The following is an 11759-nucleotide window of genomic DNA, read 5'->3' as shown; positions in this document are numbered from 1 at the left end:
CATTAACACGATTCTTTTGCACAGTGGCTGTAAAGAGGGTATTTTGGCTTCCAAGTGAAAGATTAAAAGGAGGGCAAGGGGGATGGAAGGAAAAGAGATTTCACTGTGTTAACTCAGCGCTGGCCTAGGAACCATTCCACCAGTTCCTCTTTGGAATGGCCCACTCCTTTGTGGGGGCTATTTCCACACCTTCTACCTACATCTAACAAGTCATAGATGCCACTCTCCCCTCCCAGTGGGGTGACGCTTCCCCTCCTCCCCGCCAGCACCCAGCAGTGCCCCCGGCCCAGGCACTGGGCGGCTGGTGTTGGCTGAGCAGCCCCGCTACTCACCGCATAGACAGGAAAGAGCTCCCGCGCGTTCAGGTCCCACTCGTTGACATGGGTGCCAATTTGGACCCCAGGAAAGCCCAGCTCTTTCACACAGCGCTCCATCTCCTGGACCGCCAGCTCAGGGGCCTGCATGGGCAACGTCCCCAGACCCACAAACCTCCTGGGGTAGCTCGCAACAGTGGTGGCAAGGTCGTTGTTTAAAAGCTGGCACAGGTTTAAAGTGTCCTCAGGTTTGGCCTGGTGGAGACAGGAAAGGGAAAACTGCATTGTTGAAAACCTACTTCTTTTAGACATTTACTCTGAACAGTGCCTCCTCGTGGCTACAATATTTGTCATTTTCAAATGACAAATTTTGATGAGCTTTACCACATCAGAAAACAGAGGCACAGATTGGAAAGGTGCTGGCCACAGAAGACCCAGAAGCCAATCTTTGTAAAGCAAAGAAAACAGAAGGTGTATTGCTGATTCATTGGAAAATTTGAGGCCAGAATCAGAAGGGAAGGACACAATTACTGGGCCTGGTATCCCAACACTAGAGATGGAATGAGCATGGGCCACCTCCAGCTGCAGAAAGATCTTAATGCCCCCCTACCTCCCAGGAGGTCAGGCCTGGCCAAGGACCCCAGGCCACCATCAAGGCACCTCCTTATCATGCCTTGTTGAGGGCGGCCAGGCTGGCTCACTGACTTGTCCTGCCCCTGCCTGTTCTCCTGTCTGTCATTCCTGTTGGCTGTGACATTCAGGGCTGTCCTTGGCAAAATGCTGAGGCAGATGAAGTTTGCTGTTGGTTTCCCTAATGCTCCCTTCTTCACTGTTTTCTTTCCTCTGTCACCCCGCTGCCCACTGCCAGGAATCTGATCCTCTCCTGCAGCCTCAGTTGTCTAATCAGAGTGGTAACCAATCTGATAAATGCAGGCATATTGAGGTCTCAGGGCACTTTTAAGTAGTGAATGCAATCGCAGGAACAGGCAAAGACTGAGTCACTCACTAATACTGGGTTTATGAACACAGATCACGGAAGTATGTATGAACAGGTGGTATTTCCACTGCTCCTTAAATCATGAGAGTGAATATCTGTTTGGATGAGCAGGGACTTAGCACGCTCCTGGCTATGTACAGAAATTTTCCTCCACAGGCTGGAAATCATGCCTGAAACTTTTAGTGCTTGAGATTTATTCACTTGGGAAAGGGCATCCAACCTCAGGATACCCCTTCTGAATTCTGTTTTTCCCTTGGAGAGCTGATTATTATTCCTACCTCAAAGTCATTCTCATCTCAGAAGATATTGGCTTGTCAGTTCCCCAGCAAGGCACTGCAGGAATGAGTCATCAGACAGATAAGTTCTGGTGGAGAATAAGGCTGACCTAGAACCACTGTACGGTGGAACTATAATGCAAGTCACATAGCAACATGTGACTACTGGCTACTGTACTGGAGTGAAGACACGGCTAAGAAGACAGGCCTGAGAGGGGACCCTGCTAATCTCTGAAGGGGAGGACAGTTAGTTGTTGGGGGTGGTCAGTGGTACTGGTGTCCAGACTTGAGGCATCTGTTCACTTTTTGGGAGCTCGACACGAACCTTCAACACCAAGGAGATGGCTTGAGGTTTCACACTCACCCAGTAGCTAAACATGACAGGAACTGTGGAAAGGACTTGCACTGTTACTCCTAGACACGGACACAAAGAAGGGCAAAGCTGGTGAGAAGAATAGCCTGGACACTCCTTCCTTTCCCAAGGCCAAGTGGCAGCAAGCTTCCACCCTAAACTCCTGCTCTCCCTCCCTGCGTCTCTCTCAGTCCCATCCCTAGACCCCCCTCAGCCCCTAGCCCCAGATTCCAGGGAGGTAAGTAAAGGTTGGATATAAATGAGATCATTGAAGGAAAACTAACTGACCCCATTTCCAACGAGTTATTTCTCCCCTCCTTCCTGTGAAATTTTATTTAAGCAAGACTTTTTTAGGCTTTCCATCTTAGGTTGTACACAACAGAGCATGTCTCTCAGCCACCTTCCCTGCCCCTTTAATTCAGCTCCTAAGTGATCCTAGAAGGAGTCTCATGGTCTGAAATAACCAGAATGGGACCCTGAGTTTGACTCCAGCATCCAGGATGCCAAGAATCTTTTGTCTTCAAGAGGGCCTACTTCCTAGGGTTGTTGTAGGGATTAAATGAGTTAATACATGTTAGGTTCTTAGAATAGTGCCTGGCACAAAGTAAATACTCAGTGAGGGTTGGTCATGACTGTTCTCTTAAGGACAGCCAAGGAATGAAACACACAACAAAAACCAAAGATGACACACACACTTTGTTTACCGTGCAGCCGTAAGCAGTGGTTTCTGACACCAGTCATTCAAGTCTCATGCTCACTAGTTTTCTCCTTGAAAAGGCAGGTCCTTGCTGCAGCTTCACATTTACTACAAAACCTTGCTCTTTGCTGTAGGTTAGGGAAGCATGTTCTTTCTCCAGCTCTTCTCCCACTCCAATATACTTTTAGAGGGATATATGCTATATTCTGTGGAGTACTCCACAGAGGTGCTGCAGGTTTTCTGCAAAGTTCAATTTAAATGCCATTTAAATATATTTTTAATTAAAAAGAGGCTTTTTTAGAGACAGGGTCTTTCTCCACCACTAGGCTGGAGTGTAGTGGTGCAATCACAGCTCACTGCAGCCTCAAACTCTTGGGCTCAGGTGATCCTCCCACCTCAGCCTCCTGAGTAGCTGGGATCCCAGGTACATGCCACCACGCCTAGATAATTTGTGTGTGTGTGTGTGTGTGTGTGTGTGTGTGTGTGTGGAGACAGGGTCTCACTGTGTTTCCCCGACTGATCTTGAACTCTTGGGCTCAAGTGATCTTCCTGACGTGGCCTCCTAACATGCTGGGATTATAGGCATGAACTACCACACCTGAGTCTATTTTTAATTGTTAAAAAATATGTAAAGCAAAACCTGGACAAAAGTATCTACAACAAATTCCAACATGCCGGAGACTACCTACTCATTTTAGGCTGACAGTTTGATTCCTTTTTTGCAGACCTTGGAATAAAATGTCTCCTGCCATCTCTTTGTATATTTGAACTCCTTATAATTTGTCTTTGATTAGAAAGGTGGTAGTGCTAAACTGCTCTTTTATTTGTGTGTTTGAATTATTTCTTTTCTGGTTGAAATCTTCCACCAATGTAAACATTTAGTTCTGACAATGTCAGTGGTGGTCAGTTCCCCATCACAGCCCATGGACACAGCCCACATGTCTGGAAGGCTCAGGCATTTTCTTAGAGCGTGTTCTCAGGTGGCACAGTCAGCCAGGCAGTCACAGGTGAAGCATAATGTGGCCATCATGTCATACTTTAGATAGACTTGGAAATTTCATTTTGTTTTGTTTTGAGAAAAGTCTCACTTTGTTGCCCAGGCTGGAGTGCAGTGGCGTGATGTTGGCTCACTGCAACCTCTACCTCCCGGGTTTAAGCAATTCTTATGCCTTAGTCTCCTGAGCATCTGGGATTACAGGCACGTGCCAGCATACCTGGCTTATTTTTGTATGTTTAGTAGAAATAGGGTTTTGCCATGTTGACCAGGCTGGTCTCGAACTCCTGACCTCAGGTGACTCACCCGCCTCAGCCTCCCAAAGTATTGGGATTACAGGTGTGAGCCAATGTGCCTTGTCTGAAATTCTTTTAAATTGTGAGGACTTGTTTAATTTTTAGATATAAGGTAAAAAGGGCAAGATGTTCTTAGAGCTTTTTAGCAATTCACCTTTGAAACGAACACTTCCTAATTCTCTTCTTTCAAATTTCTGGATTGATTTTATTGTAGTGTATTCTGAGATTACACAATAATCTATTTTTAACTGCTTCCATTTCCAACTCTGAGGTGTCAGTGGGAATGTTCTGTGTATAGGTGCACTGAGACAAACTACAGAAAGAAATTGGATCTTAAGTCTTACTAAGCAGGCAATTGGCATTCTTAGTTTGTGATTTCCAATTTTTACTATTTTAATTGATTTTAGAATACGTAAATACTATACATTTGAACTAATTTTTAAAAATAATAAAATGCCATTTTTATCTTTTTCATGATATAACATTCTATTTTAAAAAAGGGTATAACTCATATAAAATATTTCTAATGCACACTCTAAAAACATTGTAGTGGAAGGCCCTGTCTCTCCCACAATGAAGCTGGAACAGCCTGTCCTGGCAGAGGAAAGGGGGTCAGAAGTTACCATCACATAAAGTTGTCAGCAAACTTTAAGGGCAGACATTGCTTTTACATCAGATGCTAACATTGGTGGCATTTCTCATCGTACCTTTTTGATCCATCTCTCTAATACGAACTTCTGGATCCCAGCAATTCTCTCGCACCACTCTGAAGACCTTCCCATCTTTCAACAACTTTGCTTCTCCCTGGGGCAGAAAACCCACATTACTAAAATGCGACCTAAGCCCACTTGGACTGGTCTTTCTTCATGCGCTTTAGAACCTGTTTCTTCCCTAATATTTGAAAAGATTTGTACTTAATCCTTGTGGAAGTAGAAATCAGTAATTTAACAAAAATCAGCTTTCTTTCCTCATGCTTTTCTTTGGCCTGGAGTTGAAGGGGTGTGCTCTGTGGGTGTCAGTGGCTGGACACAGAGATAGCAAGGTTGAGGTTATCTTTCTTTGGGCTGCATGACTGAGAATGGCTGATCACCTTGCTGATCTGAACCCCTGGCTACTAGATACAAGAGGATGGCCCGGCGTCTGGAAAATGGTAGTTCTATAACATTTAGAATTGAAAAGAACCTTTGAGATAGACCACCTAGTCCAGCCCTCTCATTTTATAGAGAAGCAATGTATGGGTAATGGGAGTATATGATTTGTCAAACAGAGCAGGGCTAACTAGTGTCAACACCTGTGGGAGGAGGTGGGCAAAGAAGTCAGTCTGGTAGCATGCACAAAATTTGGTACTGAGCTACTTCTTCCACCAGGCATCATGCTTGCCTGGGTACTCTGCAATAATTTTTATACATTTTAAATGACAAAAATGGCATGTATTTATGCTATACAACATTATCTTTTGATATATGTGTGCATTGTGGAATGGCTAAATCAAGCTAATTAACATGCCCATTACTTCACATACTTACATTTTTTTGAGGTGATGACACTTAAAATCTATTCTTTTAGCATTTTTCAAGTATACAACACATTATTATTAACTATAGTCACCATATTGTGCAATAGATATGAACTTATTCCTCCTGTCTAACTGAAATTTCATATCTTCTGACCTTCTCAATTTCTCCCCACCCCTTCAGCCCGTGGTAACCACCATTTCGCTTGATGCTTCTGTGAGTTAGACTTTTTTAGATTCCACATATAAGTGCAGTATTTGTCTTTCTATGTCTGGCTTATTTCACTTAATATAATGTCCTTCAGTGTTACTCATGTTGTTGTAAAGGACAGAATTTCCTTTTAGGTTCAATAGTATTCCATTATGTATATATGCCACATTTTCCTTATCCATTCATCCACTGATGGACACTTAGATTGATTCCATATCTTGGCTATTTTGAATGATGCTATATTGAACATGGGAATGCAGATACTTCTTCAACATACTGGTTTTATTTCCTCTGCATATATCACCAGAAGTAGAATTGCTGGATCATATAGTATTTCTATTTTTAATTTTTTTTCAGGAAAACATATCATATCAATAGATACAGAAAAAAATGACAAATTTCTATGTCCTTTTATGACTTAAAAAAACCTCAATAAATTAGGTATAGAAGGAATAAAGCTGTGGGATTGCCATACGTGAACTTTATTGTTTATCAACACAGTAAAGTCTATGTATGGCAATCCCACAGCTAACATCATACTCAATGGTGAAAATGATGAAAAGTTGAAAACTTTTTCTCTAAGATCAGGAACATGACAAGGGGGCTCACCTTTGCCACTTCTACTCAACATCACAAAGGAAGTTCTAGCCAGAACAATTAAGTAAGAAAAAGAAATAAAAATCATCTAAATCAGAATGAAAGAAGTTAAATTGTTTCTGTTTGCAGACAACATGGTTTTATATATAGAAAACCCTAAATATTCCACCAAAAAACTGTTAAACTAATAAATTGGGTAAAGTTGCAGAATACAAAATTAATATTTAAAAGCCCATAGCATTTCTATATGCTAACAGTCTGCAAAAGATATCAGCAATCCCATTATTTATTTATTTATTTCTCAAGACAGAGTCTTGTTCTGTTGCCCAGACTGGAGTGCAGTGGTATGATCTCGGCTCACTGCAGCCTCCGCCTCCCGGGTTCAAGCTATTCTCTTGCCTTGGCCTCCCAAGTAGCTGGGATTACAGACATGCGCCACCATGCCTGGCTAATTTTTGTGTTTTTAGTAGAGATGGGTTTCATCATGTCGGCCAGGCTAGTCTTGAACTTCTGATCTTATGATCTGCTGGCCTTGGTCTCCCAAAGTGCTGGGATTATAGGCTTGAGCCACTGCTCCCAGCCTCAGGCAATCCCATTTAAAATAGTATTTAAAAATACTCAGGAATGAATCGAACCAAAAAGGTGAAAGATCTGAAAACTATAATACATTGATGAAAAAATTAAAGAAGACACAGACAAATGGAGAAACATGTTCATGGATTGAAAAATTGATATTGTTTAAATGTCCATATTACTCAAAACAATCTATAGATTTAATAAAATGCCTCCCAAAATTCCAACGACATTTTTACAGAAATAGAAAAAAAAACCTCATAAATTTCATGTAAGCCGCGAAAGATCTCAAATAGTCAAGGCAATTTGGAGCAAACAGAACAAAGCTGGAGAACCTAAAAACCTTTTGCACAGCAAGGGAAACAATCAACAGAGTAGAGAGACAGTTTATGGAACAGGAGAAAATATTTGTGCACCATATATCTGATAAGGAGTTACTATCCAAACTGCGTAAGGAACTTAAAGAACTCATTGGCAAGAAAACAAATAACTGGGTGAAGAGATGAGCAAAGGACCTGAAATAGACATACAAATGGCCAACAGGTATATGAAAAAATACTTGACTTCACTAATCATTGAGAAATGAGATCTCATACTTGTTAGGGCGGCTGTTATCAAAAAGACAAAATATAATAAGTGTTGACAAGGATGTGGAGAAAAGAGAACCCTTGTATACTCTTATTTGGTAACTGGTACAGCCATTATGGAACACACAAGTTTTTAACACTCAGAGCAGGGGGCCAAACTAAATGGTTGTGCAGAATATGGCAGTGGCATCTACGTTGGGCCTCCAGTTTGTGATTCCTAAAGAAAAGGGAAAGAACTAGGGCAGGCCCTGGAAATAAAATTACCTGAATTCAAATTCTTGTTCTGCCACTTACTGTGTGATCTTGAGCAAGTTAAACAATATCTTCGAGCTTCCATTTGTTTATCTTTAAAATAGGGATGATAATGACTTACCTTAAAAAATTAATGTGACTTACATTAAAGGGATCATGTAAGCATGAAATAAGATAATCCATATAAAGCACTTAGTGGAGTATCTGACACATAAGTGTTAGTTATTATGATTGTTATTAATGTTGTATAGCTAATTAGGGGCTAGACAGTGTTCCTCTGCTTTGAGGGCACACCACCTTTGGTGGTGCTTCAGGGCCTCAAGGTTACCTTTGGGCCGCATAGAATGTCCATGTGGGTGTGCGATGATCAAAGACTTTGAGCTGTGCTTGGTGGAGTCCACTGCCTTCCTCCTCCTCCTCCTCCTCCTCTTGGCTTGATCATGAGTTGCATCCAAGCCTTCATCCTTCTACTCCATAGACAAGACCTTCCCCATCTCCTGCATGAAGAAGGCTGGACACTTTTCACCTTTAAGTGCTGTAGCCTGTTCACTTTGCACATAAATGAGAAGACCTCAGATCCACATTTTATTTCTCAGGGTTCGGGAACAGGTCAGTGAGCAAGTTGACATGTGTAATTGTGACAGGTATCCACACACTAGCAGAGGTGGGTCTCTGACATCATGACACCAAGACTGATGTGCTTCAGCTCCGATCCTCTGTTTACCATGCCAGCATCTGAACCACTTCCTAGGTTGGGGAATCTCCTGCAGGAGTCTTGGTGGAGGCAGGGCCTAGCCTCCCTCTGCAGAAGGCCAAATACTTGCTCTCCCTGCCCCAAGCTTGGCTAATCAATGCTTGGTTTTGCATTAAGTGATGCAAAAAACCAGGAAGAGTTGAATTTAATCTGCCAGTGATTCCAGTAGTGGCCATGTACAGTGGCTATTGGCAGTGGTGTTGGGGGCAGTATCCAGCTGGGGCAGCGGCCTCCTAGCCAGGCTGTTCCTGTGGTGTTGCCTTGGCTGTGGCTTCAATCATGGGAATTCCCTGAGTTTCTGCAAGTTTTCTGAGCTTGATTCCACAGATACTTTGTAATTCTTGAGGGGCTTAAAATATTTCAGCAAATATCTTTTCTTCTTACACTAATGGTTGTTGATTTCTGTTGCCTGCAAGCAAGAGTCCTGACTGATAACGATTGCACAAATAGGACATAGGAACACATGTCTTTTCATTGGGTGAAGAGGGGAGAGGAGAGGGGTGATGGTGAAAAAAAAAAGTTAAGAAGCAAACTTTGATTTGTCAAATTGGAGCTTTTATTTATTTTTGCTCCTTGCTGGGAAAGCTTAATCACCATGAAAATACCCAGTATAGCAGAGTGCCAAAGAGCACAGTCTTTGCATTCAGACAGCTCTGGGTTTAAATCTCATTAAATTACTTACTAGCAGCGCTGACTAGTGAAGTTATGGGCCCTCTAAGTTTAAGCTTCACTTTTTCTATCTGTAAAATGTGGATCATTATACTTGTCATGCTTGTGGCCATCCAGCGTCCTTGGAACACATCTTATGTGTGAAGAAATGTTCACAATTATACATTGTGCTTTCTTGAGGTAGAATCCAAAATATGCTTTCCTAGTCTCCCTTGTAACAGGGCACTGGCATGTGCTCTGGGCTTTGCCAATTATATGCACCCACCCATGCATTTAACTTTGACCTGGAAGTGAGCAATGTGAGGAAGTAGGGACTATGCAGAGTCCACCTGTAGACAGGGGTATTGTCTAAGATGTTGAACATGACTGGAGCAGCAGAGGCAAAGCTTCTAGTCTCCAGCCTTGGCAGCATTAGCTGAGCATCCTGTCCATGACTGGGAGTGGCAACACTTGCATCGTTGCTGAAGCAGCTCACCAGGTGAATGTGGGCATTGATCATGTTAGCACAGCCCTCAGAGCTTGATCTGTGGCCCTCACAGGAACTCTGTGAGCTGCTTTTCTAATTAAACTAGCTAGAGTGAATTCTGTTGTTTGCAATTAAGAACACTGAGTGATAAAGAAGATTCAATTATAGAATGTAAAGAACTTAGCACCAGGCCAGAGAGCACGCTCAATAAATAACAGCCAGATTTTACCACGTATTATCAACTGCAAGGGAGGAAATTGGGTTTCTGTGGGAGATACCTGAGTAAGTTTTGATTTCAAACAAAGCAGAGTATCTTAAAGCTGCAATAGATTATTTAGTTCAGCCCTTGCATTTTACCAATAAGTCCACGAGGTGCAGTGACTTCTCCAAGGCCATATGCTTAGTTGGTATAGAGCCCCGGTTTATGAAGCCATTTTCCATCTCACAAGGCTGATATTTGGTGATTGGTGTCTACGTAGGAGGCTAAAGTTAATTACTGTAATTTCCTAAAGAGTTTGATCTTTTAGGGGCAGGGAGTGCCTCTCATTACATAGCAGGGAAAGCAGACTCACCAAACTTTGCTTTTTCACATCCTTCATGCTGGTAAGAAAAATGAACAGTAGCAAGTCGGTAGAACTCTTTCTGAGTAAAAATCACTGCACAGCAGCTGAGCCCCTATGATAAGCCCCCAATTCTCATTGCTTTTTTTTTTTTTTCAGCCGGAATTTTGAGAGCTGACAGCCATTGTAAGGAATCAATCCCTGATCTCTGTCGCTTTACATTCAGGCAAGGCTGTGGATTTGCCTCAGGGGTCAGCACTTGTTGCTGGAGGAGGAAACGGATTTCTTGGGTCCTGTTTTTTAACCTCGACCTCAGCATTAACCAAGATCTTAAACTAAACTAATAACCAAGTAATGGGGGCAAGCTGCTTTAATTTATACAACCAGAGCCCAGTCTCATTTTTTCCTAAACTCAAAAGAAAATCAAGTTTTTTTTTTTTTAAAGAATTCCTCCATGCAACTATTACTATCCAGATAACACACTTTAAATACACCTTTTATATTTTTAAAGCCAGAACTTCATCATGGAGTCTGATTCCTAGGGAACCTAACCTGTGAACTTCTGACTTTTGAGTTCTAATTCTAATACTATCCCCAAACAAGCCCAAATATGGCTGGTATTTCAAATATCTGATACTGCATGTATCATCAGACATGTATTTTCTTGTCTTCCCTTTTTTTTTTTTTAATTGAGATGGTCTCTCTGTCTGTCGCCCAGGCTGGAGTGCAGTGGTGTGATATCGGCTCACTGCAATCTCCGCCTCCTGGGTTCAAGCGATTCTTCCACCTCAGCCTCCCGAGTAGCTGGGATTACAGGCGCCCGCCTCCACACCTGACTTATTTTTGTATTTTTAGTAGAGATGGGGTTTTGCCGTGATGGCCAAGCTGGTCTTGAACTCCTGGCCCCAAGTGATCTACCCTCCTATGCCTCCCAAAGTGCTGGGATTACAGGTGTGAGCCACCCCATCTCAGATCTTGCCACTGCCCCACTTAAAACTCTTGAATGGATTCCCATTTCCCTGAATGTAAAATCCAAACTCCTTAACCTGGCCTGCACGGCCCTGCATGATCTAACCCCTACCTACCTCTGTAAAACTTCCTCACGTTTACACCTTTATAAATAGTCTCTGTATGAACTCTTCTCAAAATAGTCTAATTTAAGTGTCCATTTGTTTTCTATTTGGAACCCGATTCATCTAGCTTTCAAAACCAGACCTATCACATACTAATAATACTCTGTCATTTTTAAAGGTGCATTCATACTTAAGTAAAACCATAGGGGAAGATCTGGGAAGATATCCACCAAACTGTTAATAGGAATTCCTTTGAGAAGATATACAAGTGACCAACAAACATGAAAAAATGCTCCACATCACTGATCGTCAGAGAAATGCAAATCAAAACCACAGTGAGATACCATCTCAAACCAGTCAGAATGGCCATTATTAAAAAGTCAGAAAATAACAGATGCTGGTGAGGCTGTAGACAAAAGGGAATGTGAGCCAGGGGCAGTGGTTCATGCCTGTAATCCCAGCACTCTGGGAGGTCAAGGTGGGTGAATCACCTGAGGTCAGGAATTTGAGACCAGCCTGGCCAACATGGTGAAACCCCATCTCTACTAAAAATACAAAAATTAGCCAGGTGTGGTGGCA

At 42.4% G+C, this 11759-nt stretch overlaps 1 protein-coding gene across 2 annotated transcripts in view; it reads right to left on the bottom strand.

The window, feature by feature from the left end:
• The window catches only part of ACMSD (aminocarboxymuconate semialdehyde decarboxylase), a 65287-nt gene that overhangs the window by 40643 nt on the left and 12885 nt on the right, over nucleotides 1-11759 (bottom strand). Inside the window, exons 3-5 of one of the 2 annotated variants that reach the window (XM_011937719.1) lie at nucleotides 4633-4729; nucleotides 1951-2000; nucleotides 333-569 (exon numbers count right to left, since the gene is read on the bottom strand). In XM_011937719.1, coding sequence (XP_011793109.1) covers nucleotides 333-569; nucleotides 1951-2000; nucleotides 4633-4729 — 384 coding nt within the window. The remainder of the gene's footprint in view (nucleotides 1-332; nucleotides 570-1950; nucleotides 2001-4632; nucleotides 4730-11759) is intronic. The other variant, XM_011937720.1, reaches the window with a different exon arrangement.

The sequence above is a fragment of the Colobus angolensis genome, unplaced genomic scaffold (genome assembly GCF_000951035.1).
Source record: "Colobus angolensis palliatus isolate OR3802 unplaced genomic scaffold, Cang.pa_1.0 Scaffold168, whole genome shotgun sequence".
NCBI lineage: Eukaryota > Metazoa > Chordata > Mammalia > Primates > Cercopithecidae > Colobus > Colobus angolensis.
The sequence above is the reverse complement of the archived record's forward strand: the minus strand, read 5'-3'. Positions and strand labels throughout refer to the sequence as shown.